The 25,409-nt window shown below is 45.3% G+C and overlaps 2 protein-coding genes across 2 annotated transcripts; one reads left to right on the top strand and one right to left on the bottom strand.

The window, feature by feature from the left end:
• The first annotated feature begins 3,289 nt into the window (after positions 1–3,289).
• On the top strand, positions 3,290–10,034 carry LOC120713750. The gene is made up of 2 exons (XM_039999715.1): positions 3,290–4,472; positions 9,771–10,034. Exon 1 carries the CDS (start codon positions 3,330–3,332, stop codon positions 4,425–4,427), a length of 1,098 nt encoding a protein of 365 aa, XP_039855649.1. The 5' UTR covers positions 3,290–3,329; the 3' UTR covers positions 4,428–4,472; positions 9,771–10,034.
• LOC120713752 lies at positions 6,008–6,633 on the bottom strand. The gene is made up of 2 exons (XM_039999719.1): positions 6,520–6,633; positions 6,008–6,442 (listed from the first exon to the last, which is right to left on the bottom strand). Exons 1-2 carry the CDS (start codon positions 6,589–6,591, stop codon positions 6,008–6,010), a joined length of 507 nt encoding a protein of 168 aa, XP_039855653.1. The 5' UTR covers positions 6,592–6,633.
• Positions 10,035–25,409: the final 15,375 nt, after the last annotated feature.

Genomic DNA, 25,409 nt, shown 5'->3' with positions numbered 1-25,409 from the left:
AACTTAGAACCGAAGGGAAATTGGGGATTTATGGTGGTGGATTGGATAGAATGCGGCTGGTGATGGTGGGTTGCTTGTTGGGGCTAGTAAGCTTGGTTGAATTGCTCGCATCGCACGGCCAACCACGCGGAAATCCACAAGATGGAGAGCAAATCAGGAGAAAAAAATTCCCCCAAATTCGCCCCCAAATCAGGAAATCGCGATGGGATTTTAGGGCCTGCTCCACGAATCCGCAATTGAACCTTGCTCCGATAACCAAATGTCACGGGCTAGATAACCACCGGCGTCACGCTCGGCAAGGAGGCGGCGGAAGCACACCGGAACAGAGGACGAGAGGGACAAGCAAGATTAGGTTTTCTTATTATCGATGCCCTCCTCATGGAGTCTGATTCAACATACATAGTCTTAGCCCGTGGGCCGAATAGACAAGGGCTCCTAGGCCCAATAACGGGCACGCAGGCCCAGTGACATTTCAGGACGTCACAAAGTCGTTTTCCTCGCGTGGAGCTTACCGTGCCATAGAAGGGGAAGCTCCGGCAAACGACTCGATGCGGATTTGGGCAACCAAGCTCCCCACTAAAATCAAGAAATTTTCATGGCTTCTGCACCGCGGCCGGCTCAACACTTGCGCCCATCTTCACCACAGGAACATTAGAACTTAGGAGGAATTGTGGTGTGCCCACTGCCCTGGCATTCTTGAAACAGATGAACACATTTTCTCGGAATGCCGCAAGGCACAGGACCTTTGGGCGCGGCTCGGCATCTTCGTGCAATGCGAAGTCGTGCGATGGCCGTGGGACATCGGGGTGGCGACTTCCCTTCCCGAAGCCGTTCGGGTCGATGTTATTCTCTTGATTCTCTGGCATTTGTAGAAGGCGAGAAATGCCATGATTTTTGACCATGTGGATTCTACTTCTACAGCTATCCTCATCCGCATCACGAAGGACATTGACACTTGGTCGTGCAGTACAAGAAATGTTGTTCTGACCTGGAGAAATGGCGAGATTGGGTAGTGTTTTGTTCTTCTTTTTAAAACCTCTCCTACTTCCCCTAACATCTCTAATGTAATTCTCTCCCGCCGGGATGCTGGTGGATCTGCTTGTAACAAAACTTTCAAGTCTAAAATAGTAGGTGGGGATCCCCCCATATTGCTCGAAAAAAAATAAGAACAGGAAGCCATTTGATGTTTTTTTTTCTTTAGGTGCCATTTGAACATTTTGGCAGAAGAGTGTGGCTTGAAATCCTTTTCTTCCTCAAAGTTCAAATATGTTTCTGTCATATAAAAATATCGTTTTGAGTTTACTTTCCGGATGTGGAAAGTAAAAGGAGCTTGTTCTCCTTCGAACGGTGGTTACATATTGAATGTGGACATTAGCTCTAAATTTCTTTTATGACTCGCTCTATAATTGCGCACAAATCGAATATATGTTTAGGCAAACTAATATTTTTTCTACCTAGGCGTACAGCCCTCTGCTGCTGTTTTTACGCTGTGTCTCCTGGTTTTCTTCTTGCGAATAGTTAAGGCCGTGGGCCGAGTAGTGCGTGGTTCCCAAAACTTTGTTAATTTCGTTACTTTCAGTAATGATGATAATATGAAAGTTTTGCAGAAAGAAAAAAAACAATTGCAGTGCAGCGATTCACTTCCATAAAACTCGCCCTAATCCCCAACACAACAGCTTATTCATGGCATCGTCAGATCAATGAAAATACGAGTCACCACTGGAAAGCGGATACGAGATTATGACGACGTGTTGATGATCTCAGAACAGATTACTCCATACTCCCTCCTTCCCTGTTTATAAGGCATACACGTATATCAAGATTCAAACCTTGTCATCTTTGACCAATAATTTGACTATTAAATTTTTATTTTTATAATGCAAATTTCATATGATTGGATTCATAATCAAATATATTTTACAATGATTATAAGTTTATAATCAAAAGTGATATAATATATGATAAATAAATGGTCAAAGTGTTGTTTAGAAGACCGTGTCATGTTCCACCATGCCTTATAAACGGGGAAGGAGGGAGTAGTAGCAAGCTGACACGATACCACTCAACTTAGGTAAATACGCACACCCGCTAGCTCACGAACACGGAAAATATAAGGTTTCTACTAGTAAATCATCAAGACAAGCCTGTAAAATAAAATAACTAAAGCCCATCAACCATCACCACACAGCGGGTCCTCGTCCTCGTCCTCGGCGACCTCCATGTCCATCTCGTACAAAGCGTATCCCTTGGTCTCGAACTGCTTGAGGACGCCCTGTTCAAAGTTGATCATCTTCTGGAGGGAAGCAGTTAACCTTTCATTTGAAAACTTCAGATTGGCAGTAGTAGGCCTGTTCTCGAATAAATGTTTGAGCTTCCTGCTCAACAGGATAGTTTTTTTTTCACAATCTTCATCCCCTTCGGGATCTCCGCCGGCTTGGCCTTCGGGCGCCTGATGATGGTGTTGCCGAGCCTGATGACGGTGTAGCCGCTGCTGCGCACCCCGCCCGATGATGGAGCCGCTGCCCATCCCTCCGTCGGCCACCGCCACCTTGGCGCGCTTGGTATTGCTGACGCCGATCATCTCGCCGCCGTCGCCCGCCACCTCCTCCACGGACTCGGAGAGCCTCTTCCGCGCCGGAGAAACCATCGCCGCGAGCTCTCAAATCTGACCTCTCCTCTCCAAGATTAAACCTAGGAAGAAACCCCACCCCTCTCCAAGTGGGCTCAGGCTCGTCTCCTTGCGAAGGTGTAGTTGGGCCAGAACTAAGCACAAGGCCCGACCCCGCCGAGCAGCCCACGTGACGTCTCGCCTCCTGTCCAGTCCTTCGGCCGTCTTCGAGCCTGTTGGGCTGACCACACGAATAGTATAATATAGAGCCAGTGGAATAGATAATATTTTATAAGAGGAAATAAGTCAAAATAAGTGGATACAAACAACTCGAACAGCCTCTTCCATTGAGGGGTCGTTTAGTTCCCAAAAAAATTTTGGAGTCGTTTGACCACTAATTAGAGGCATTAAATATAGATTAATTATAAAACTAATTACACGGATGGACGGAAAATCGTGAGGCGAATCTATTAAAGCTAATTAATCTGTCATTAGAGGTTGGTTAGCACAATATTGTCTAATCATTGCATAATTAGGTTCATTAGATTCGTCTCGTGATTTCACCCAGGGGTTATGGAATGAGTTTTTGTCAATTATTTATATTTAATACTCTAAATTAGTGATCAAATATTGCAAGTTAATGTAGTGCATGCAAATTTTTGGAAACTAAACGGGCTCTGAAGCAACCGGTTGCCAGTTAGGGTTTGGCCGCGCGCGAAAAATGGCGAGCACCTCCTCCACTCCGGCGGCTGTCGCCGCCGCCGCCTCCTACTTTCCACCGGAGCTGATCCCCGAGGTCGCGAGCCGACTCACGAGCCTCCAGGATTTCTTCGCCCTCCGCAACAGCTGCCGCGCGTACCGCGCCGCCCTCCCGCTCACCCCGTCCAACCTCGCCTCCCAGGCGCCGCTCCTCCTCCTCCTCCCCCACCGGGACGGGGCCAGCGCCGAATTACCCGCCCTATTCCACATCGGCCTCCGCCGCCGCCTCCGCTTCCGCATCCCTCGCACGCGCCAAGGCGACATCATTCTGGTCTTCACCCTCGGCTGCCGCGTCATCATCTGCGACGACAACCCGAGGGATCGCAGCCATCCCCAGCTCCGCATGGTCCACCTCCTTACCGGCGAGGAGACCCGCCTCCCCGGCCCCGCCCCCGTGGCCAACCTCAGCCGCTTCGTCCTCTCCGGCGACCTCCTCGTCACCTGGTCCTACTTTTGCAACACCATCGGGTTCTGCCGCCTCGGCGCCGCCGGTTGGAGTGTGGCGTCAATCAGGGGTGGCTACCTCCTTGTTGGTATGATCTGTGTGAAGGGCACCGTCTACGCGCTGGCTTCGACAGGTTACCACTTCTATAACCCAACCTACCTTCTTGCTGCTGTCAAGCTCTCAGATAGCAGTAGTTCAGTGGAATTGGAGTTCCTCGGAGAAGCGCTGAGTGCACAGACTCTGCATCTGCCTGTTGGAACAGAGTTGGGCTTCAAACTTGCAGAGTGCCGCGGTGAGCCGATACTGGTTGTCACCATGAAAATTAATCCAGGTGTGTACCATGTTTTTCGGTGGAAGTCCGGGGAGGCTAAGTGGGTGAGGATTACTAGCCTTGATGGGTGCGCCCTGTTTTTCGCGGTCCCTCATTTTGTGGGCTGCCTTGGACCTGATCATCCAGGGATTCGAAAGGACTGCATATACGTGAACAACGAAGGTTTATGGAGTGAGTATTCTTCAGTTGATGGATCTTTCCGTAGATCTGATGTTGTCAACCCTCAAGGGAAAATACTGGAGGGTTTCAGTTCATCTGATTGGGTCTTTCCGAGCATGTGTTGATGTACTCCTCTGACCTGAGAGGTGCGCTGAAATTATTGTCCCAAGGTATATTTGGCTGCCTACTCCCTTGCTACTTGTTTTTATTGCATAATCTTTCTTCCAATATTTAATAAACATAATGTGCGTTATGAATTATGATGTAGCACACTAGCAGGAGGTGTTACTGTTACACATTGCACATGTTGTTCGGACTTGGGTTGCCTTCTTGCTTGTTCAAGTGTTGACATCAGTAATTTGCAAGTCTTTTAGATTAGTCCTAAGCATGTCTCGCTTCTCCTTTATGCAACGGTCTCGTATGGTGCGTGCAACAACCAGTTGTACTTATATTATATGTGCACAATACTTTACATGGTTACCTCGATGTATGTTGCCATGTTGGTCAAATGTTTTGGAGCAACAAATCTGAGAGTAAAAATCATGATAAATGCAACTGCACATTGCTTAACGTGCCTCTCTATTTACGCAACTCATAGATCATTGTGATTGAATACATAATACAGCAAACAACAAAAGGTTGCATCATTTTGGTGTACAATTTCCGAAGTTTTAATAACTTGTCATGGCCATGTGGCTTTGTATCAAATCATAATCAGAACAGATAGGTACCTCTCCAACTACCAAACAAATCAATCATGTGGTTTCCTGAGAACTGAGCATCACTGCTACTTGCTCTAAATATAGAATACTATGTAATTCACCTTCATGATTGGACAATTGAAGCATACTGAAATTGTTAAAGATATTGAAATTCAGTGTCTGGTTCATAACATCGCATCTAATTTTCTTGCGAAATGGTACTATACATGCAAATTATCATAATATAACTAAAATTTACTGACTGGGTGATCACCTTGATGTGTTTGCCAATCTGATTGCCCCTACTCTTTAACCCTGATGGACCAATACATCCACCCTCAATGGAGATGCTAAATGGTTGAGTAATACTACACAGTGTATTCTGCGGGCATCAATTTCTTCTATAGTGACTGTTAGTCAAACTGAAAACATATCCTGAATACCAAGCCATGTTTTCCTGAACGCTAAACGGTACACGGGCGGTGACCCTCCGTTTAGCGTTTAGAGTGTGTAGACGCCGTTTAGACGGCGTCTAAACGGATTAAACGGTTTTGTTACTGTAGCAAGGTTTCAACAGTTTTGTATATATATAGATGTCAATTTTACATGTAAGATACCTTGCATAATTCCATGAGTCACAGAACTGCACATACCTTGCATAATTTGAGTTTCTGAACTTGCATAACTCCATGTCCAGTTGTCCACTCCTTTGACTCCATATAATCTATGCACATATAGGAGAAAATAAATACTATTAGACAAAGCTATAAGTATTTGGCTGTTTGCAAACTAAAGCCGCATGCAGTAATATGAAAGTTCACAAATCAGTTCAGAATTAGAAGAAGTGGCAAACATTAGGCAAATCACAAATGGTTCACAAAATCACAAACAACCAACACACAACATAGTTCTCACAAGGCACAAATAGGACAGCATTACACAAATAGTTCACACACATAATAAAAAAAACAAGGCTCTGATCATATCATATGACTTGGAACAGCTCAATCGTCACTAGTCCCAGCCCCCTCCTCTGCCTCATATCCTGCTGTGACCACATCTTCTTGGTCAGATTCAAACTCAATTTCTTCGTCGTCAATAAGATCATCCTCAGGTTCAGAGTACATGTCTTCTTCAATCTCTCTTGGCTGAGTCAGTCTTGCACTTCTCCGAAGTCTAGTGACTTCCTCAACACCACAAGTTTCAGCAATTAGCTGCCATGTCAGCCCCGTAACAGGATCAACATCACTGATTTCATCCTCTTCTCCACCTTCCACAATCCATCCTTGAGCACATGTTGCTTCAGTAGCTAGAAGGGGATCCATCTTTTTGTTCTTCTTAGCCTTATCTTTCTTCTGTCCATGGAGAGCATTGAATTGAACGAACACAAGTTGCTCAAGCCTCTCACAAGTGAGCTTGTTCCTTCTTTTAGTATGAATCTACAAAAATTAGATTGTGAAAGGAGTGTATACAACACAGAATTTGAGAATTTGAAGCTCTTCTTTAGGATGCTTACCCCTTCATGGCAACTCCAATTTCTTTCACAACCTGATGCACTTGAAGTCAAGGATAGAATTCTGATAGCCATCTTTTGTAGTACTGGTACTTGTGTTCCATAGTTTCCCCACCATTTGGCTGCAAAAAATAGAAACAAAAAAATTACTGAAACTTAGATAACTGAAATATTAACTTGCAGAACTGATAAAAAATTTAACTTGCATACCAGGATTCATGTCAAAGTCTTTACAGCCAGCAGCAGCCACTTGTTTTGCAAAATGATCAACACGGTCTTTGAACTTGTGCACCTCCTCATTCAGTACTTGGGCTTGGTTATCATAATCACCATGGTAGAATGTTTCTACAGCTGTTAAGAACCCATCCATGGCTTCCTCAGATTCAAAGATGGAGTCATCATTGTAGCTGTAATAGGGGTTCAAGAAGTAAGCAGCCTTGTGAAGAGGACAGTCCAGCCTATTTTTCATCTTCACATCAATGATTTCCATGATAGAACTATACAACCCTACTGCCCCAGGAATGTTTCCAATAGCCACCTTGATGTCTTCCTTGGCCTTAAGGATTTCTCCATAAAGAAATGCCATTGATGGCTTCACATCCCCATCAACTATCCGAAGTACTTTCACCAATGGCTCAAATACCCTCAAGCAAAGTGCAACAGAACTCCAAAAATTTGGCCTCACCAAGGTGGCTGTGGCTTGCACTCCTTTTGCACTCTTGACATGGTTTATCTTCTCCCACTCATCACTTTGAGACATCTTCCTTAGCTGCTCCTTCTCATACAAACTCTGCAAGGTGAGAAAGTTGGATGCAAATCTGGTCACGCCTGGCCGAACAATCTCTCTTTTCTTTGTAAACTTCCTCATCAATGCCAAGGTCCTATGGTGTGCATAAATGAAGATTGTCAATGACTTTGCTTGGTCAATTGTGGTCTTGAACTTCTTCATCTTTCCCATTCCTTCAAGCATCAAATTGATTGTGTGAGTTGCACATGAAGTCCAAAATATTTTAGGCCTCTCTACAGACAACAAATCCTTTGCTGCCATGTTGTTTGAAGCATTATCTGTGACTACTTGAACTACATTGTCAGCCCCAACTTTGTCAATGCAGCTGTTCACATACTGAAAAATGAGTTCTCCGGTGTGGGACTCGGCTGAAACTTCTTTTGACTCAAGAAAGCTAGTACCAATGCTACAATTGACACACATATTCATAATGCTTCTTCGTTTCTGATCTGTCCAGGCATCTGTCATAATGGAGCAGCCATTCTTGTGCCATTCTTTCTCATGTGCCTTCAACATCTCCTTTGTATCTTAAACTTCCTCTTGCAGCAGCTTCTCTCTCAACTCATGCTGATAAGGTTTCTTTGCACCCGGCCCAAAGCGACCAGCAGCTTCAATCATTTGATCAAACTCTATATTATTGATTGCATTGAAAGGTACTCCTGAAAATTAATGCAATTCATGGTTATAAACTTTGAAGTTAGGCAACAAAAATCAAATACTTGCTGCAAATCCTGAAACAAACTTACTGCGAACGTACAACCATCTTGCCACATATCTCTTAAACCTATGAAGTCTTTCTTTCATGACATGCTCACTGATTTTTTGCTGATGGAGCTTCTTCCCCTTGGCCAACGAATTAGAGTCCATAGGCTTTGTGAAGTTGTCCATAGGACCCATCACGCGTGATCCTGAGCCTCCAATCTCATCAAGCCCAGTATTTTCTTCCGGTTCCACATCTAACTCAACATCAATCGTAACAGCATCTCTGACCTCTTGTTCTTTCTCCCTTCTAGCCCTTTTAGCTCTCCCAGACTCTTCAATAGCTTTCCTGCACTTTGCTTTGTCCTCTGCGGTGGCATTGGGGCATGCACGAACTTCTCCTTTCTTGCCAGCAATATGCAATTTGAGCCTATAGATTCCTTCCTTCACAACCTTTGGGCACAGCTTGCACTTGATTACATTCAGATCATTTGGATCAATTAAAACTCCATACTCCCACCCCACATCATCAGAATTTCTCTTAAGGAGGGCACAAGCTGGCTCTGGCTGGTCCACGGATGGACGAGATGCAGCAGATGACATCCTGCAAGCGCACGGGTGCAGGAGAGCTGGAGGCGTAAGGGTGAAGGTGAAGGCGTACAGCATAACAGAGCGAATTTGTATGGGAGAGCAGTACCTGGACGCGTGCACGGGTGCAGGAGCTGGAGGCGCACAGGAGCAGGGGACGAACGCAGGAGCAGGGGAGCTCGACTTCCGCGCGCAGGAGCAGGGGAGCTTGACTTCCATGCACGGGAGCAGGGGACGAACGCAGGACGACGGCAACACGCGAGCGTAGGAGCTGGATCTAGGCCTGGTCGCCGGCGCGCTGCAGGTCGACGCCGGTGCACTGTAGGGGCTGAGCACAACTGGAACCCTAGCCGCCTCCGGTACTTATACTGCCGCCCAAATCCCTCTCAATCTCCCGCCAAATGTCCCGCTCCTCCATTCCCTTACCACCGGCTGCTCCCGCCTCATCGATTTGGAGGCGGCCATCACCTAAACGCGCCGCGAAACGGGCAAGTCGGCGTCCAGGAACGTTTCCCGCCGTCCCGTTTCTCCCGTTTTCAACGTGTACTGCCGTGTTTGACCGTCTAGACGGGAAACCCATCTAGTTGCCCGCCTAGGGCCTAAACTCCACGGCAGGGTGCCGTGTACCGTCTAAAGGCGTTTAGATGGGCGTTTAGTCCCGTTTAGGAAAACGTGGATACCAAGAGTGGATACTTCTGAATAGATGCTTGAAAACATATCCTGAATAGATACTTTTTATGGACCTTTCGCTTTCTTGAGACCTAGCCCTAGATGCTTACCAATTTAACTATATTGCCAGTTGTCATCACCTGGTCTTAGTTGGACTCATACGAAGAATACTAGAATATTTAGAGCCTTACCCCACGATTTCCTGATTGAATATATATATATATATATATATATATATATATATATATATATATATATATATATATATATATATATATATATATATATATATACTTGTATTTTCACTAGGTTTATACATAGTATAGTCATCTGTGTTTTTATTTCTTGTCTCTCTGACTATCTCTGTACTACATTTCAAGAGTTAGGGTTAGTGGATATAACGATTCAGTTTCACCTTATGTAACCAATGCCTTTGATAGGGTCGTTGGAATCATTTCCCTTAAAATGATTCTTATCTGTATTACTTATTCATGCCTTTGTTTGATTTCAGGAACATGATCTTATTGGTGCTCTACTATGCCTTCATCCGCTAGTTGCTTTAACTATTTTGTCACAACAATTGCAACGCTATGTTGACTGTCTTCGATGCGAATGTAGGCATGTTATCCCTTTACTTATTGAACCTAAAAGCATGTTCAGCATGAATGTATCAGCCTATGGTGCTGTGAAACTTCATCAGGGAACTAGTTTAAAGACCTGTTTAAGTGAAGATCCTTGTGAATCAGGTGGCTTTGAATGTGGTTTTCTTAGAACATATTCAGAACTACTGAAATGAACTTGTCTGCAAAGGTACACTGACTAGTGCAATCCAGGCTACAAGACTACGGAAGTCACAACAATTGCAACGCTATGTTGGAGCTGTCTGTCATACCTGCGTAGTATGTCGTGTGTGGTTTAACTTGCTTCAGCTATCGCCCTTATGGGCCGTTTATGTGTTGGGCCTGAGGCCGTATTGTAAGGAGTTTTTTTTATTTTTATTTTTTTTCGATTTATCAAAAATATATGTCTTGTTTTTTTTTTCAAAAATGTCACCCAGCCGCCGGTTCATCCGGCGGAAGGTTGTTACCGCCGGATGAACCGGCGGTAGGATCGTTCCACGCTGGGCCGTGGTTGGCCGAGCCTTACCGCCGGTTGAAACGGCGGTAGGTGGAACCTACCGTCGGATGATCCGGCGGTAAGGTTCGGCCCTTTAAACCGCGCGCGCACGTCCCCCAGCGCCGCCGCCCGCTCGCTCCGCCCGCGCCGCCAACGCCGCCCGCCCGCGACGCCGCCCGCTCCGCCCGCGACGCCGCCCGCCCGCCCGCCCCCCGCGCGGCTCCCGCACGCGCGCAGGGCGCTCGCAGCACTCTCCCGGCCGCCTGCCGCCGCACCGAGACGGCGCGCGCAGGTACATTTTAAATTCTAATTTTATTAATAATAGTTTATAGATTAGAATTAGAAATATTAGTGTTTTTTAATATAGTTTTATGTGTAGAAATAGTTTTTAGTGTGTAATTATTTTAGTATAGTTTTTTAATATAGTTTGATGTGTAGAAAATCGTAGAACATGTAATTGAAAATATTAGTTTACATATGAATATAATTGAAAATATTAATGAGTTCAAACAGACATATTTGTCGTATAAAAAATAATATTAATTAATATTATATTACAGAAAAATAGAAATTGTTGTCAGTAATAAAAATTGTAAAGAAATAATTAAGATATATGCAAAAATAGCAGAATTATTTTTTAGCGTTGATTAAATTCTAAGGAAGAGTAATTATTGTCGTAAATATTGACAGGCATGTCAGATGATTTGTATTTTCAAGTGTTCTATGGGTCAGGAGAAGTTAGATATGGTCCTGAAGGGGTAGATTTGTCAGAGTTTAGCTCGATCACAAAAAAAATACCCCGAGCCAGAGAGAGGATTTGGATTTCAATATCCAATTGGCTATTTAAAGCTTTCGGCCTTAGTCGAGATGAACATGAGATCTCTGTCATGGCAGTGGTTAGTCGAAGGGAACCAGTATTTTGGGAGCTATTGCCGCTTGAAGGGACGCAAAACTGGAGGAACTATGTCAATATAAGTAGTAGCCGAGGCTTACCGCTTGTGTTGTTCGTTCAAGCATTCGAGAAGATTAGTTTTAGAACTGAAGCGGGCGGGGATCATGAAGGCCAGGGAGATATAGTTTCCGAAGAAACTGAGACGATGCATGAATCTCATGAAGACGATGGTGAACTTGAGATTTTAGAAGATGATAGACATGCTGCACACGAACCTCGTCAAGCAACTGGTCAGGCTGATGAAGGGGAAAACATTCCAGAGATAGTTGAAGAGTTTCAGAGGGAGGGTGAAGAACAGCACAATGCAATGAATGATGACTCCTCGGATGATGATGATGATGACGACGAAGATTATCATGTCCCACACAATTGGTCCGGTTATGAATTTTCAAAATTAAGTGTAAATGAAGGTGAAGCGGTGTCTTGGGAGTACAGGCAAAATGAGGTATGCATCGGTTCGGTGTATGCTAACAGTGACAACATGAAGGAAGCTATAAAACGTTGGTCGACTCTCTCTTTGCAAAGACAGTTCAAAGTTCTCAAGAGCAGTCCGAGAACATATGACGTGCGTTGTGTGATAAGCGAATGTCTTTTCAGGGTGTATGCTTCTATGGGCAAGTGGCAGGATTTCTGGGAGGTTAAAAAAATTGTGGAGCACACTTGCCTGCTTGAGCAATTAGAACCACAGCACCGCAACCTCAGTGCAGGTTTCATAGCTAACTACATGTATCCTTTGATCGTGGACAATCCTAGTTATGAACCTAAGTCAATCATTTGTGCTGTTGAGGAGGAGTTTAAATATAAAATTAACTACAACAAAGCTTACAGAGCGAAACAGAAAGCGCTGCAGATGAGGTGGGGGACGTATGAAGCTTCGTATCACAATATACCGGCATTGCTGCACACTATATGTCTTAGAAATCCTGGTAGCTACTACGACTTGAAAACGTATCCATGTGCCCAGAAGCCTGGAAAGCAGGTACTCCAACGGTCGTTCTTGGCCTTGGGCGCTTGCATTGAGGTGTTTCCGCACTGCCGGCCAGTCATTTGTATAGATGGGACATTTTTGACAGGAAGGTATAAAAGCACAATCCTCACAGCTGTTGCAGCTGATGGTAACAGACAATTGTTGCCTTTGGCAATTGCCTTTGTGGAGAAAGAATCAGGGGATACTTGGTATTGGTTTTTGCAGAGGGTGAAGCAGATGATTGTCAAAGATGTAGAGAACGTGTGTTTGATTCATGATCGGCACAAGGGTATATTACAAGCAATCGATGACATACAGAATGGTTCTACTGAGCGTAGTAGGACTGCACTTTGGCCGGACCTAAAGAGTAGGTGGTGCATGAGGCATATGGGGGCAAACTTTCATACCCAGTTCAAGAACAAAATCCTTATGAAGCTATTCAAGCGGTTATGCAGCCAGAATCAGGAAAGGAAATTCAACTTCCTATGGAAAAAATTGGATGAGCTAACAAAAAAGCAAACGGCGGAGCTAGCGAAGAGATCTGTCAATACAGAGGACGACGACCAGGTCTCGCTTGAAGATGTGGGCTTGGACGGTCCGAATGTCAGGCGCAAAAGGAGAAAGGCAATTAAGACATTCTCTGAGTGGATTGAGCACGAACCAAAAGAGAAATGGGCTTTACTGTTTGATGAAGGAGGTGCTAGGTACGGTTTAATGACTACGAACCTAGCCGAGGTATACAATTGGGTGCTGCGTGGTGTAAGATCATTGCCACTTGTTGGGATCGTGGAGTTCTTCTTGTATCGCACTTGCGAGTACTTCAGGGACCGTTACGCTGTGGCACAGAAAGATATGGTTGATAATCGCAAAGTTTACGGATACAAGGTTACGGAGCATATGGAGGAAGCTTTCAAAAAGGCTCGTTTACATCGGGTGACTCCAGTTGGCTCTATGGAACGTCGGTACGAGGTGATGTGTAGGGACAAAGGCCGAATGGGGGGCCGGCGTGAGAAGCATGTGCAGGAGTGTGTTCTCCGTCCTCATGCTTGTATTTGCTCATGTCATAAGCCAAAGCTGCTGCACCTGCCGTGCACACATGTCATTGCTGCCTGTTTTGAAGCTGGTGGACTACAGGCTCGTATGTATGTCTCAAATTACTTCATGAAGGAAACTATTTGGATGACTTGGAGGCACGAGATATATGGGTTTCGCATCCTTGGAGACTTCATAACTGATCCTGGACACAATGCAACTTACATTCCAGATCTAGATCCAGAAATGTTTCAAGGGGTGGGCCGACGCAAGAAGAAACGCATTAGAAATAACATGGATCGATCGGAGGCTGGTCGAGATGTCCGCCTCTGCTCGAAGTGTCATGAGACGGGTCATACATACAAGTATTGTACGGCATTGAGTTATGGTGGCCGCACAGATGGAGCGGACCCATCTGAAGCTGCTCCAAATCCGGCACCGCAGGCAACGGGTCGTCGTGGCCGCCGTCCTAACAACGATGGCCTTATGTGATCGATGACGATTGTCATTTGTGTCATTCGCTATTCAATCATGTTCGATGTTAAATTATGTAATATTAAGAACTAATATGTCGTAAACTGATTTCGTCTTGGCGTACGAATATTTGTTGTAATATGTGCCCCAAATATATGTTCAACTTTATTGCTGTAATTGGAATTTGAAGTTATATAATATGTAATTTGTTGTGCATCATTTATAAGTTTATTACGTTATGTTTTATTTAGTATTTTATTAAAAATTTGTTGTATTACTTAATTTATGTTCTGAAATTTTATTTAGTATTTTTTTACATTAATGTTATTATGCTTAATATTGTTATTTATGTTCTGAAATTATTTGTAATAAATCTCATTATACAGGTCGTGTGTATTTATGTTATTATGCACACGAGGAAGGAGCTACCCCTGAGTTGCTAGATGCTCTCGTCGACAAGCGCCACCGGTCGTACATGTCTGCGGTCCGTGGCATCAGCTTAGGGACGTTTCGGGCTCGTGTGCCCATGTCGACGATGCCGATACACCGTCGCTGGGTTCCTAGGTACGGATTACATTTGTCACATATTTTAGTTGTTTTCTTAACCGTTTGTTCTAACTTGATTTTCATTTTCGCGATGCAGGTTACGTGCTTCGGGTCTTCTCCCGATTGCGCGACTTGTTGAGGGAGATATGGCCGACCCTGCACGTCGACCTAGGGACAGGGCTCCACGGTTCCAGTTCGACATGTCCCTCCTCGCGGCACTTCTCGACCGTTGGCGAAGATGATGATAACAGCAATGCTGCCGCTTCACAAGATGAACCCTGCACTATTCCTTACTGCAACTGCCCTTGTCACAAGAACAAGGGCCCTGGCCCTCCGGCACCACCGCCTGCGCAACCTGCAATGGGTGGATACTGTGGAGAAGGCTCAACGCAGTTTGCTACGTGGGGGTACGGCTATTAGGACTACCTAGTCCAAGTGACATATTGCATCGTTGTATTTGTTGGGTTTTTTTAAATTACCTAAGGCATGTTAGCTTAGATCAAAATCTGTTTACCGTAGTTGCAACGGGTTCTGCCATGCCACTGCATTTCTGCTGTGTGTTTCATTAACGTTGTATTATGATGTAATTCCTATGGTTAACATTGTGACGATTACGCCGGTACCGTGTAGTGTTCCGGACGATGGGATGTGTCAGGGCAGTGCAATAATCACGAGTAGGTCGATGCAGTGACAGTACGACGAGTTTAAAGTGGGCGATGCGATGAGTAGGTCGATGCAATAATCCGTGTTTAAAGTTGTAGCAGTTAACGCTGTGGAGCGTGCGAATACAGTTGGTACGAGCAGTGAGAGGTCCTGTTGTTGTTTTTAGTGGAATGAGTGCGCACTGTGGAGCGTGCGAGTGCAGAACCGTGAACGACTGTGGAGTAGTGAGAGGTAATATCTGTGTTCAAAGTGATTGGACATGCAAGCAGCCCTGCGTCTATAAAAGAGCACCTTGTGGTTCCTGAGAGCACAGACTTGCAATTCAATTTCCACTTTTTTTAATTAGCCCAACCAAACAGCTATGAGCTCCTCATTCTCCCGGGCAGCTTTCCGTCGGGAAATGGAGGCTAATTTAGGACCTTCTCCTAACGATCCCAATAGATGTATTACAGATTGCAAGGTATGGCCGAAAGGTGTAGAGCCACCCGATTGCTATTGCCAAATGCGTTGTGTTCCGAACATATCTCGTGATTACGAGACTCTTGGCCAGAGGTATTGGTGTTGCAAGAATATCGAGGAAGTCCAAAAAAGAGGTGCAACATCACAGGTATAGATTAATTTGTAAATATGTTTTTATTATTTTTATTAACTTTGAATCGTTTCTTGCTTGTAAAAGTACGCTGGTGATGACACGCATACTCATTGGTGCCATTTTCATGAGTGGATTGACACGTGGATCACTCATCGTGATCAGCAATATATGGAGTGGTTAAAGAAGGTGAATGAAGATTTACGCAAACGCGAGCGTGCAAAACCAGACATCGCGGGACGTGATAACGGTACTGCCCGTGAATGATTGATGTTGTACTGCTCCGTCTGAATAAATAATGTAACGTTTGTTCGAATTACCTAAGGCATGTTAGTTTTAGTATTGGACCTCGTTACCGTAGTTTGCAATAGGTCCTGACATGCCATGTCATGTGTTCTGTGCGTTGAATTGTGTGGACCACTATTTAATTTGTGTTCAATGTTTGAACGGTTATTGTTTTCATTGTTTTTATTGTGTGTACTGGCCGATATATGCCAATGGAGTTGTCATCGCGTCGGTCTGAAAAGTTTATTTGTAGGGCAATGCTTCTGAATAATTTTGTTGCAGTTAGTACAAATTACACAATGTCGATAAATTTGACATTGAAATTACAATAACAATTGCACTGGCATGTACATGGAACACGCTAACGTCGTGTTCCATCTAGACCTAACATGCCTTAGGGAATATGAAATTCGAACATTACATGATATTCATCTACTGAGTGCACCGAGGATACTTCCCCTTCCTAATAGCCTCGGGTCCCGCCTCCTTCGCACGGCGGGCCCTCTCTCGCTTCCTCTCCCTATCAGCTTCACGCTCCTCCGCCTGCCGACGTTCCACTTCTGCGAACCTCTTCTCGATCTCTTCTTTATCTTTCTTGCGCTTCTCCTCCATTTTTTCCTCTTGCAGCATTCGCTGCCACCTTCCCGCAGCCCACCTTGCTTGGCGCTCAACGTGTTCCTTAGCTTCGGTCGATTGCTCCGTGTCCAGCCACTGTATGAAATCACAAAGAGGTGGTGGACTCTATTTCCAAGCCGAGTTAGAATTAACATACTGAACTCCGAAGGCGCAAACTAGATAGTGCGAGGTGATACCTTCGCTTTGTCCTTGCCGTAGCGCTTTGGCGGATCGAACTCGTAGTTCTCACACATGAAGAACCTCCTGCCGAAGTCATCGCCCAAAACTTTGGACTCCATCAGCTTGCACAACGAACCGCAGAAGCACATTGGAACCTGCACTCCTTGAGGCACAGGTTCTCTAATTTTGTTCCACGGAATGTAGGTAGAACCAGAGGAAGACATGATGGCCGTGCGTGGATGGCTAAAGACTCCGTATGAGATGGCTACTGACTTCATATAAGATGGGGCGATGTTTTATTTATAGATGGAGCTATTTGGTCTATTGGCATGGTTCACGCATGTCTATCGCCGTTTGAAACGGCGGTAAGTACTCCCATATTTTTAATTATAGTGGGGGTGCAGAAGAATCTGATGCAAGGTGACAAGACATCGAAATGGTAATTGAAACTCATGAATATCTCATGAAAAAATATTTTCACAGACTATTAGAGTTAAATCTAATTTGTATAAATTTTTAAAAAATATTTCCCTAACCTCCGCTATCTCTATTATTTTCTGAAATATCTCTAAATGTAAAGATAATAATTACAGTTCAGATAGTCTTTAAAATAATTATACAATTATTTATAGCAGTGAAAGCTTATAAAACAATTAAAAATAAAAAATTATAGCAGTGAAAGCTTATAAAATAATTAAAAGTAAAAAAAATTATGGGAACACCTACCGCCGTTTAAAACGGCGGTAGGGCGCTGCCAGCTACAGCCGGCTATAGCCGGGCTACAGCGCGGCGGTAGCACTTACCGCCGGATCGCTTTGCGGTAAGGAGCTACCGCCGTTTGATCCGGCGGTATCTTCCATGGGCCGTGGGCCAAGGATCTTACCGCCGGATGAACCGGCGGTAACTCCTTACCGCCAAACCAACTGGCGGCAGGGTGACATTTTTGAAAAAAAAAATATAGCCACATATATTTTTGATAAATCGACGAAAAAAAAATATAAAAATAAAAAAAATTCTATTGTAAGCGTGTGTGGTGAGACCTGGCCCAAGAGCCGAGCTATATGTAGCCGGACCTGTGTACTGGCAAAAGAGTATCGAGGAAATAGAACTCAATTGCAACTCTCTCTCTCTCTCTCTCTGTTCTTCCCGTGCTCGTTCTTCCCCATTCTTCCTTTGCTGCTCTGAATCCCTCTACCCAGCTATCTGGTATCATAATTTTCCCTCGATCCCCCTTCCTTCAGGTGTTGGGATATTACAATTGGTATCAGATTCAGCATCCTCGGCGCTCTGCTGCTCGATTTGCCGCCAGTGACCCTGTTCCCGGTCTAATCCGCTTCCATGGCGCGTTAGACCGTACCGGTATTCCCCTCTACAGAAAACTGAGATTGAAAGGCAAGTTAATGAGATGTTGGCAGCAGGTATTATCTCCACCAGCCTTAGCCCCTTTGCTTCCCTTGTTTTGCTTGTCAAAAAAAAGGATGGTAGCTGGAGATTTTGTGTAGACTACAGAAAGCTGAATGAACTAACCATTAAAAACAAATTTCCTATGCCAATTATTGATGAATTACTAGATGAGTTAGCTGGTGCTCATTATTTTGCTAAATTAGACATGAAATCTGGATTCCACCAAATTAGAATGTTACCTGCTGATGAGTTTAAGACTGCATTCAAATCACATCATGGACACTTCCAATTCAAGGCCATGCCCTTCGGCCTCACCAATGCTCCAGCAACTTTTCAATGCTTGGTGAATGCCATTTTTGCTAATTATTTGAGGAAATTTGTGCTAGTGTTCATGGATGATATCCTAGTGTATAGTCCTACTTTGGAAGCCCATGTAGACCACCTTAGACTGGTTTTTGAGGTGCTAAAAGAACATAACCTGGTGGCCAAATTTAGCAAATGTACTTTTGCACAAAAGCAGTTAGAATACTTGGGGCATATTATTTCTGGACAAGGTGTTTCCACTGACCCTACCAAGACTCAAGCAATGCTCCAGTGGCCTGTACCTTCCAATGTCACCGAGTTGCGAGGTTTTTTGGGACTGACTGGATATTATAGAAAGTTTGTTAAGAATTATGGGTTGATTGCCAAACCCCTCACCCAATTGTTGAAAGTGAAGCACTTTTGCTGGTCTGAGGCTGCCCAGTTGGCTTTTGATAAACTGAAACAGGCCATGTCCTCTACACCAGTTTTGGCTCTGCCGGATTTCGATGCCCCCTTTGAAATAGAAACAGATGCTTGTGACTCAGGAGTGGGTGCTGTGCTCTCTCAGTTTGTCATCCAGTGGCATTCTACAGCAAAGCCCTGGGAGCCAAAAATCAAAAATTATCTATGAGAAGGAGTTCATTGCTATATTGATGGCGGTAGATAAATGGAGATGCTATTTGCAGAAGGGTCCCTTTACCATCAAAACTGATCACAAAAGTCTGTGTCATCTTTAAGACCAGACCCTCTCTACAGAATGGCAGAAAAAGGCCATGGCTAAGCTAGCTGGATTGCAGTTCAAACTTCAATACAAAAAAGGCTCGGAGAACAGTGCTGCTGATGCCTTGTCTAGGGTGGGACATGTGTTTGAATGTTCTGCAATTTCTGGAGCTACACCTGTATGGTTGCAAGAGGTAGCTAATTCTTATGTTAATGATGTGAATGCCAGTCAGCTTCTTACTGAACTTGCAATAGTCAGTCCCAATGCCCAGGGGTTTTCTCTCAAAGATGGTGTAATTTATAAAAACAAACAGATATGGGTGGGCAGTAATTCTGCCTTACAGACCAAGTTAATAGCAGCTTTCCATTCATCTGCTGTTGGTGGGCACTCTGGGGTTCAGGCTTCCTATCAGAGGATTAAAAGGCTATTTTTCTGGTCAGGAATGAAACATGATGTGGAAAATTTTGTGAAGCAATGTCAGGTATGTCAACAGGCCAAGCATGAGCATTGTAAGTATCCTGGCCTGCTGCAACCCCTACCTGTACCTGAGAACTCTTGGCAAGATCTCTCTATGGACTTCATTGAAGGTTTACCCAAATCAGATTCCTTCTCTGTCATTCTGGTTGTTGTGGACAGATTGACTAAATATGCCCACTTTTATCCATTGAAGCATCCTTTTAGTGCTCAGTCAGTGGCTCAAGTTTTCTTTGATAATGTTGTCAAGTTGCATGGGGTCCCCAGGACAATTATATCTGATAGGGACAATGTAGCAGCACCGTCCAAATTAAACCGGCTTAAATGCACTAACCATCATCTTAATACTTAATCCAGTTACTGTGCACTTAAAACGGTGTAACCTGACAGGCTGTCGGGTAAAATCCCGATTAAACTACTGTACTCCAGGATCACAATTGCACTTAGACCCGTACGAAGACGAGCACAGGTGTTACCCGCATACAGAAATCTTCAAATTAATTTACAACACAGGTTTTACATAAAAGTCTTAAATACAAACAACAGAGTTCAAACGCACAGCGGAAGTTTAAAACTGAGTTCGAAATACAAAAACGATAGCTACGACGACGATAAAAGGTGAGCTCCACATCCTGCCCACCGATGTGACGCCAACCTGCCCAATCTTCACGGGGAAGACGGGGCCCACTCGACGGTCCAACCTGGAGGAAGCGGCTGTCCAATCCAGGACGCACAGATCTCCTCGAAGTCCGCAGGGACACAACCTGCTCAGAAGGGTTACAACAACAACCCTGAGTATACTAATACTCAGCAAGGCTTACCCGACTCTGGGTATACTTAGCCCATTACCTAGACATGCAAAGCTTTTTGGCTCTGGAGTTCTTTTGCTGAAAAGCTGCTAGAAGTGAATCCTTACTTTCAATATTTTAGCTCCATTTAGTATACCAAGTATTACTAAGTTCGCCTATTCATCTAAAGCACACATGGTGGAACAGATTATCTTTTAGTAACTTCCAAACCAGTCTTTTCCATCCCGTTTTCAATTCAACTTCTTACTACGATGTGACAAAGTGACCAAGGTTCTCTTAACCGAGAGAGACGGCGAATCGATCCGATTTAACCTTGCAAGGTGGACCTAACTCACACGACACGCGTAAACCCCGTCGGGCCACACACGTCAACTGTTCCCATCATCACCCCGACGTCTGAATCACGCCTGCCAAAACCCGGGTGAAGGGTCCCTCACAGCGAACTCCCAGAGAACTAGGAGGCGACATACACTCCCACACCCGCCATCATTCCACTCCCAGAGTAGCAGGTCGCGATTCAAAGTATCGTTGCAAATCAGGTAATTAGCTTACCGGTTTCGACTACCTCCTACTTCCGGCATGTGGTTAGTACTGTTCAAACTCAGTCATCACTGCCAACAACGGAACGGTCCTCAATCGACACAGGCGGAGATTTCTTTTCATCCATTCTATACCATTAATCCAACTCACTTCCGCCCGGTCTCCAATTCTCTTACTCAACAAAACATTTCCAAGCCAAGGCTAAGGGATCAAGATCCTAAACTCGCGAGTGACAGTAATCACTCGACTTCTACCGAAATCCTATTTAGCAGAGCATTTCTACCGACACCTGTATACTAGTATAGGCCCACGGTACCTAGGAAAACATGCATACTATGGTTCCATTCAACTCCTAGAACATAAATGCACAATACTTAATTAAACAATGCATAATTTAAATTATGGTTATGCTCCGGGGCTTGCCTTGCAGGTCAGCGGGGTTAACTAGGTCTCCGGGGGCGTGCTCAACGGCGTCCTCCTGCTGCGCTCCTGCTCGTGACTCCTGGACCGGCTCAGCAACTAGCTCGTGGACAGCGTCGGTCGTGGCGTCTACACGAATAAAATATGTCATGCAACCGTTAGGACACAGAGCAATGCATACGTGCTTACGATGCGAAAACCAAAACTCAAACATTTAGCCTGAAGTGTTTCCTTTCAAAAACAACTACTGACTTTGCTTAGAGCAGCAAGGATTAAAACCGGAGTTTACTTTGTTAAGGTACACATGCATGGAATTAATCAATTACCAAAAGGATAAAGGAAATAAAATGAAGCTAGGAACTAATTAAAGATCAAAACTTAACACGCCACAGAGATCTATTAGCTAAACTTTGATAACAAGAAAAGCTGCTGAAACGAGGTGCGTAACTAAAATATTAACACTTGCAGACGAAGAAAAGCATTTCTTTTAGCCCTAGAAAAGGAAAACAAGCAATAATAGCTCCACAAACGTGCACAAAGGTTATGCACCTGAAACTTTTTCAGTGAACCACACATACCAAGAGTAAGCTACTGCAAATTTTTCATACTTTTTAGAGCCATGGAACTACCTACAATAATTAAACTAGGTTTAATGCAAACTGAATTTTCACCACAGCAAAAGTGACAAAACACAGGCACAAGTATTTTTCCTCAGAAGCTTGTGATTTTAGAAACCTAACAAAATTTGTTTGGCATTTTTCACATTTTTATGTGATTTTCTACGCAATTATGAACTTTCAGCTAAAAAGAATAACAAGAAAAACATAAAAGGGGGGGCTGACAGCCGGGCCCCACAAGTCAGGGAGCCAGGCCCGCCCCCTCCCTGCTTTTGCCCGCACGCGAGCGCCAGGGCGCCGGTCGGCGCGGCCGCGGCGGCGGCGCAGCCGCCAGCCCGCAGCTCGCCGGCGGCGGGGGCCAGCCCGGCCGCGGCCAGGGCATCCCGGCGGCGGGGCCGGCGCCGGGCGGAGCAAGGGCGGCGCAGGGGGGCTAGAGCGACGGCTCGCGGCGGCGCAAGCGGGCAGGAGCGGCGGCGCGGGGTTGGCGGCGGTGTTCCGGTCCGGTCGGCGGCGGTCGGCGGCGGAGGCGGGCGGCGTGAGCCTCAGGGAGGCCAAGAGGCCTAGGGGCGCGCGGTAGGGGCGAGCGGCGGCGCGCAGGGAAGTCCGGCGGCGTGCGCGCAGAGGCGGCGGCGCGTTCCGCGGCGGCGCGGCGGCCAACGGCGGCGGCGCAGCGTGGATTCGGTTGGGGAAAAAGTCGAGAAGCTCGAGCAGGCCGCGGGGAAGCTCACCGGGGATCGATTTTGGGCGGAGGATGGCCGGAAGGTGGTCGTCGACGAGAGGGGCGAAGCTCGGGGCGGAGCTTCACGGAGGTCGACGATGGCGAGCGGCGGTCTGAGCTCGATTTCGGCCGGGGTAGGGCACGGTCGCGTTCGTGGAGGGATGGACGAGCTTCGGGGCGAGGTTGCGCAACTCGGGGCGCGATGAATCGTGGCGGGGAGGCGAGCAGTGGCCGGAGCGACGAGCGACGGCGACTCTGCTCGACCTAGCTCCGCTCGAGCTCGAGGATGGGGATGGAAGGGGAGAACGGGACGAGGCAGGAAGGTTCGAGGGCGTCCGCGAGGTGAAGAGCGGCGCTCACACGCGATGGCCGACGCGTGGAAGCTCGCCGCCGGCCACAGTCGCCGGTATGGCGTCGGGCGTCACAGTGACGAACACAGTGGAGACACTGTTTCTTCGTTAAATGATTTTTGCCCGAGTTTGACCAGTTAAAACTCAAATTTTCATATGGGAACATGAAATTTGGCCAAAATAAAAGTTGTAGAGGAAAAGAAGATCTACAACTTTCGTTTTGGGCGAAAGTTGATTTGGAGCTCGGATCAAGGACAAAAACGAGATCGAAAACGGCTAAGACAAAGATTAAATCGCGGACTCGGTTAACGCTAACGACAAATTTGAGTCCACGATTAGCGAGTTAACTCGTGATTAGCGAGACGATTAACACAGGGGTGTTACAGACAAGGTGTTTACTGCAAACTTTTGGCATGCTCTCTTCTCTTTGTTGGGCACTAAATTGCAAATGAGCTCCGCCTACCATCCTCAACTGGATGGCCAGACTGAAAGAGTCAATCTGTGCTTGAAAATGTTTTTGAGATGTGATGTTCATGATGCACCCAAACAATGGCACAAGTGGCTGTCCTCAGCCGAGTTGTGGTATAATTCAACCTATCATACAGCCCTGAAGTGTACCCCCTTCAAGGCCCTTTATGGGGTGGATCCTCACCCTGGTACTGTTCCTATGCTACCCTCTGAAGAAGGCACTGAAGCTACTGACTTTCTTCACAGTCGGCAGTTGGCTCTATCTTGCTTGAAGGACAACTTGAACAAAACACAGCACAAAATGAAGTCATATGCTGATAAGAACAGAACACCAAGGCAGTTTCAAGTGGGTGACTCTATGTTCCTGAAACTTCAACCTTATGTTCAGTCCTCGGTGGCTCATAGATCCTGTCCCAAGCTGTCCTTGAAATTCTTTGGTCCCTATAAGATCATTGAGAAAATTGGTTCAGCTGCTTATAAACTGGAGCTTCCTCCTCATGCTCAGATCCATCTGGTTTTCCATTGTTCTCAATTGAAGGCTTCAGTCCCCGACTTCACCCTAGTGTTCTCTGACATCTCAACCTTGCCAAGTCTTGATGTGTTGGGCGGGCCCAGGATTTAGAATCTGGGTATTCAACATTTTCAAAGGGTAAAAAAAAATTTGGTCGCTAATGTGCGTTGCGCAGTTTCCAAAGCCGCAGGCCGCTCACGTCTCATCGCAGGCAGTCGTCGCCTGCCGTACCATTAGAGTTTGCTGCCGCTGATCGGAAGCGGAAAAAATACGGCTACGCGAGAAGGAGAATTAGAATCGGGATGGATAGAGAGCTGGGGACCTGTAGTCGGTGCCAGTTGGGAGTCACGATTGGACTTAGAGGAGGGGAAGTAGGCCATTTTAGCCCAAGAGGCAACATGAGATTGGAAAGTCTATTTTGTGATGTTAGATCATCTCCAAAATACACCCTAAAGACTATTCTAATTACGAATTTAGTATTTTTAGTGGAAAATCTCTCTCCAAAAGTTCTCTAAAACCAATCCCTCAAGGTAGCAACATCTATCCTAAATCATCTTTCTCCGTTCTTAGATACGAAAATAAAAATACACACCCTATCCCAAATACTTGCCATTTTAAAACCGGATATCTTAGATCGACCTTCATCCTTCAAACTCGTGAGTCACGTTTCCTAATATGTCGAAGTTCAAACAATAGTATATCTGGTATATGGAAACTGAGTGGGTACACGATAATATATACATGACGAAGTAATATTTAGAATGACCCTCTACGTAAGGATATATAGAGAGTTAGAGACTAGGATATAAAAATACGTAGAAAAGTTAGAGACTAGGATTTAAAAATTCTTTTAGAGATACTCTTATTTTCTATTTTTTTATACATATACATGTTGTATACTATGTATATATTTTTTTTCACAAAATTTTGGGTATTCAACTGAATACCCATGCATCAATAGGAGGCCCGCCCAGTTGGATGCAGTACCAGAATTGGTTTTAAACAGAAGACTAGTCAAGAAAGGTGACTCGGCCATCACTCAAGTATTGGTCAAGTGGAGTGGGTTATCTTCGGAGATGGCGACTTGGGAGGACTATTATGTCCTCAAGGAGAGGTTTCCTGCTGCACCAGTGTAACACCCGGTTTATAAAAGGACATAAATCGAGCAATCATATACGTGCCAGGACCAAGTCACACGTATATACAACAGAATGAACAGTATATCACAGCACATATCACGTAAAAAGATATAATAAAGTGAGTACGAATGTTATTTATTACATTAATAACAAAAGTCTGGTACAGAGTATGCGGAAGCGTAAAACATGAACGAAATCTCTCGGAAGCTGGGCACCACAGGGGCGTCGACTGGGAGACGAACGCCTAGAAGTCCTCG

Source organism: Panicum virgatum, chromosome 6K (assembly GCF_016808335.1).
Source record: "Panicum virgatum strain AP13 chromosome 6K, P.virgatum_v5, whole genome shotgun sequence".
NCBI lineage: Eukaryota > Viridiplantae > Streptophyta > Magnoliopsida > Poales > Poaceae > Panicum > Panicum virgatum.
Note: the sequence above shows the minus strand (reverse complement) of the source record. Positions and strands in the feature narration are given on the sequence as shown.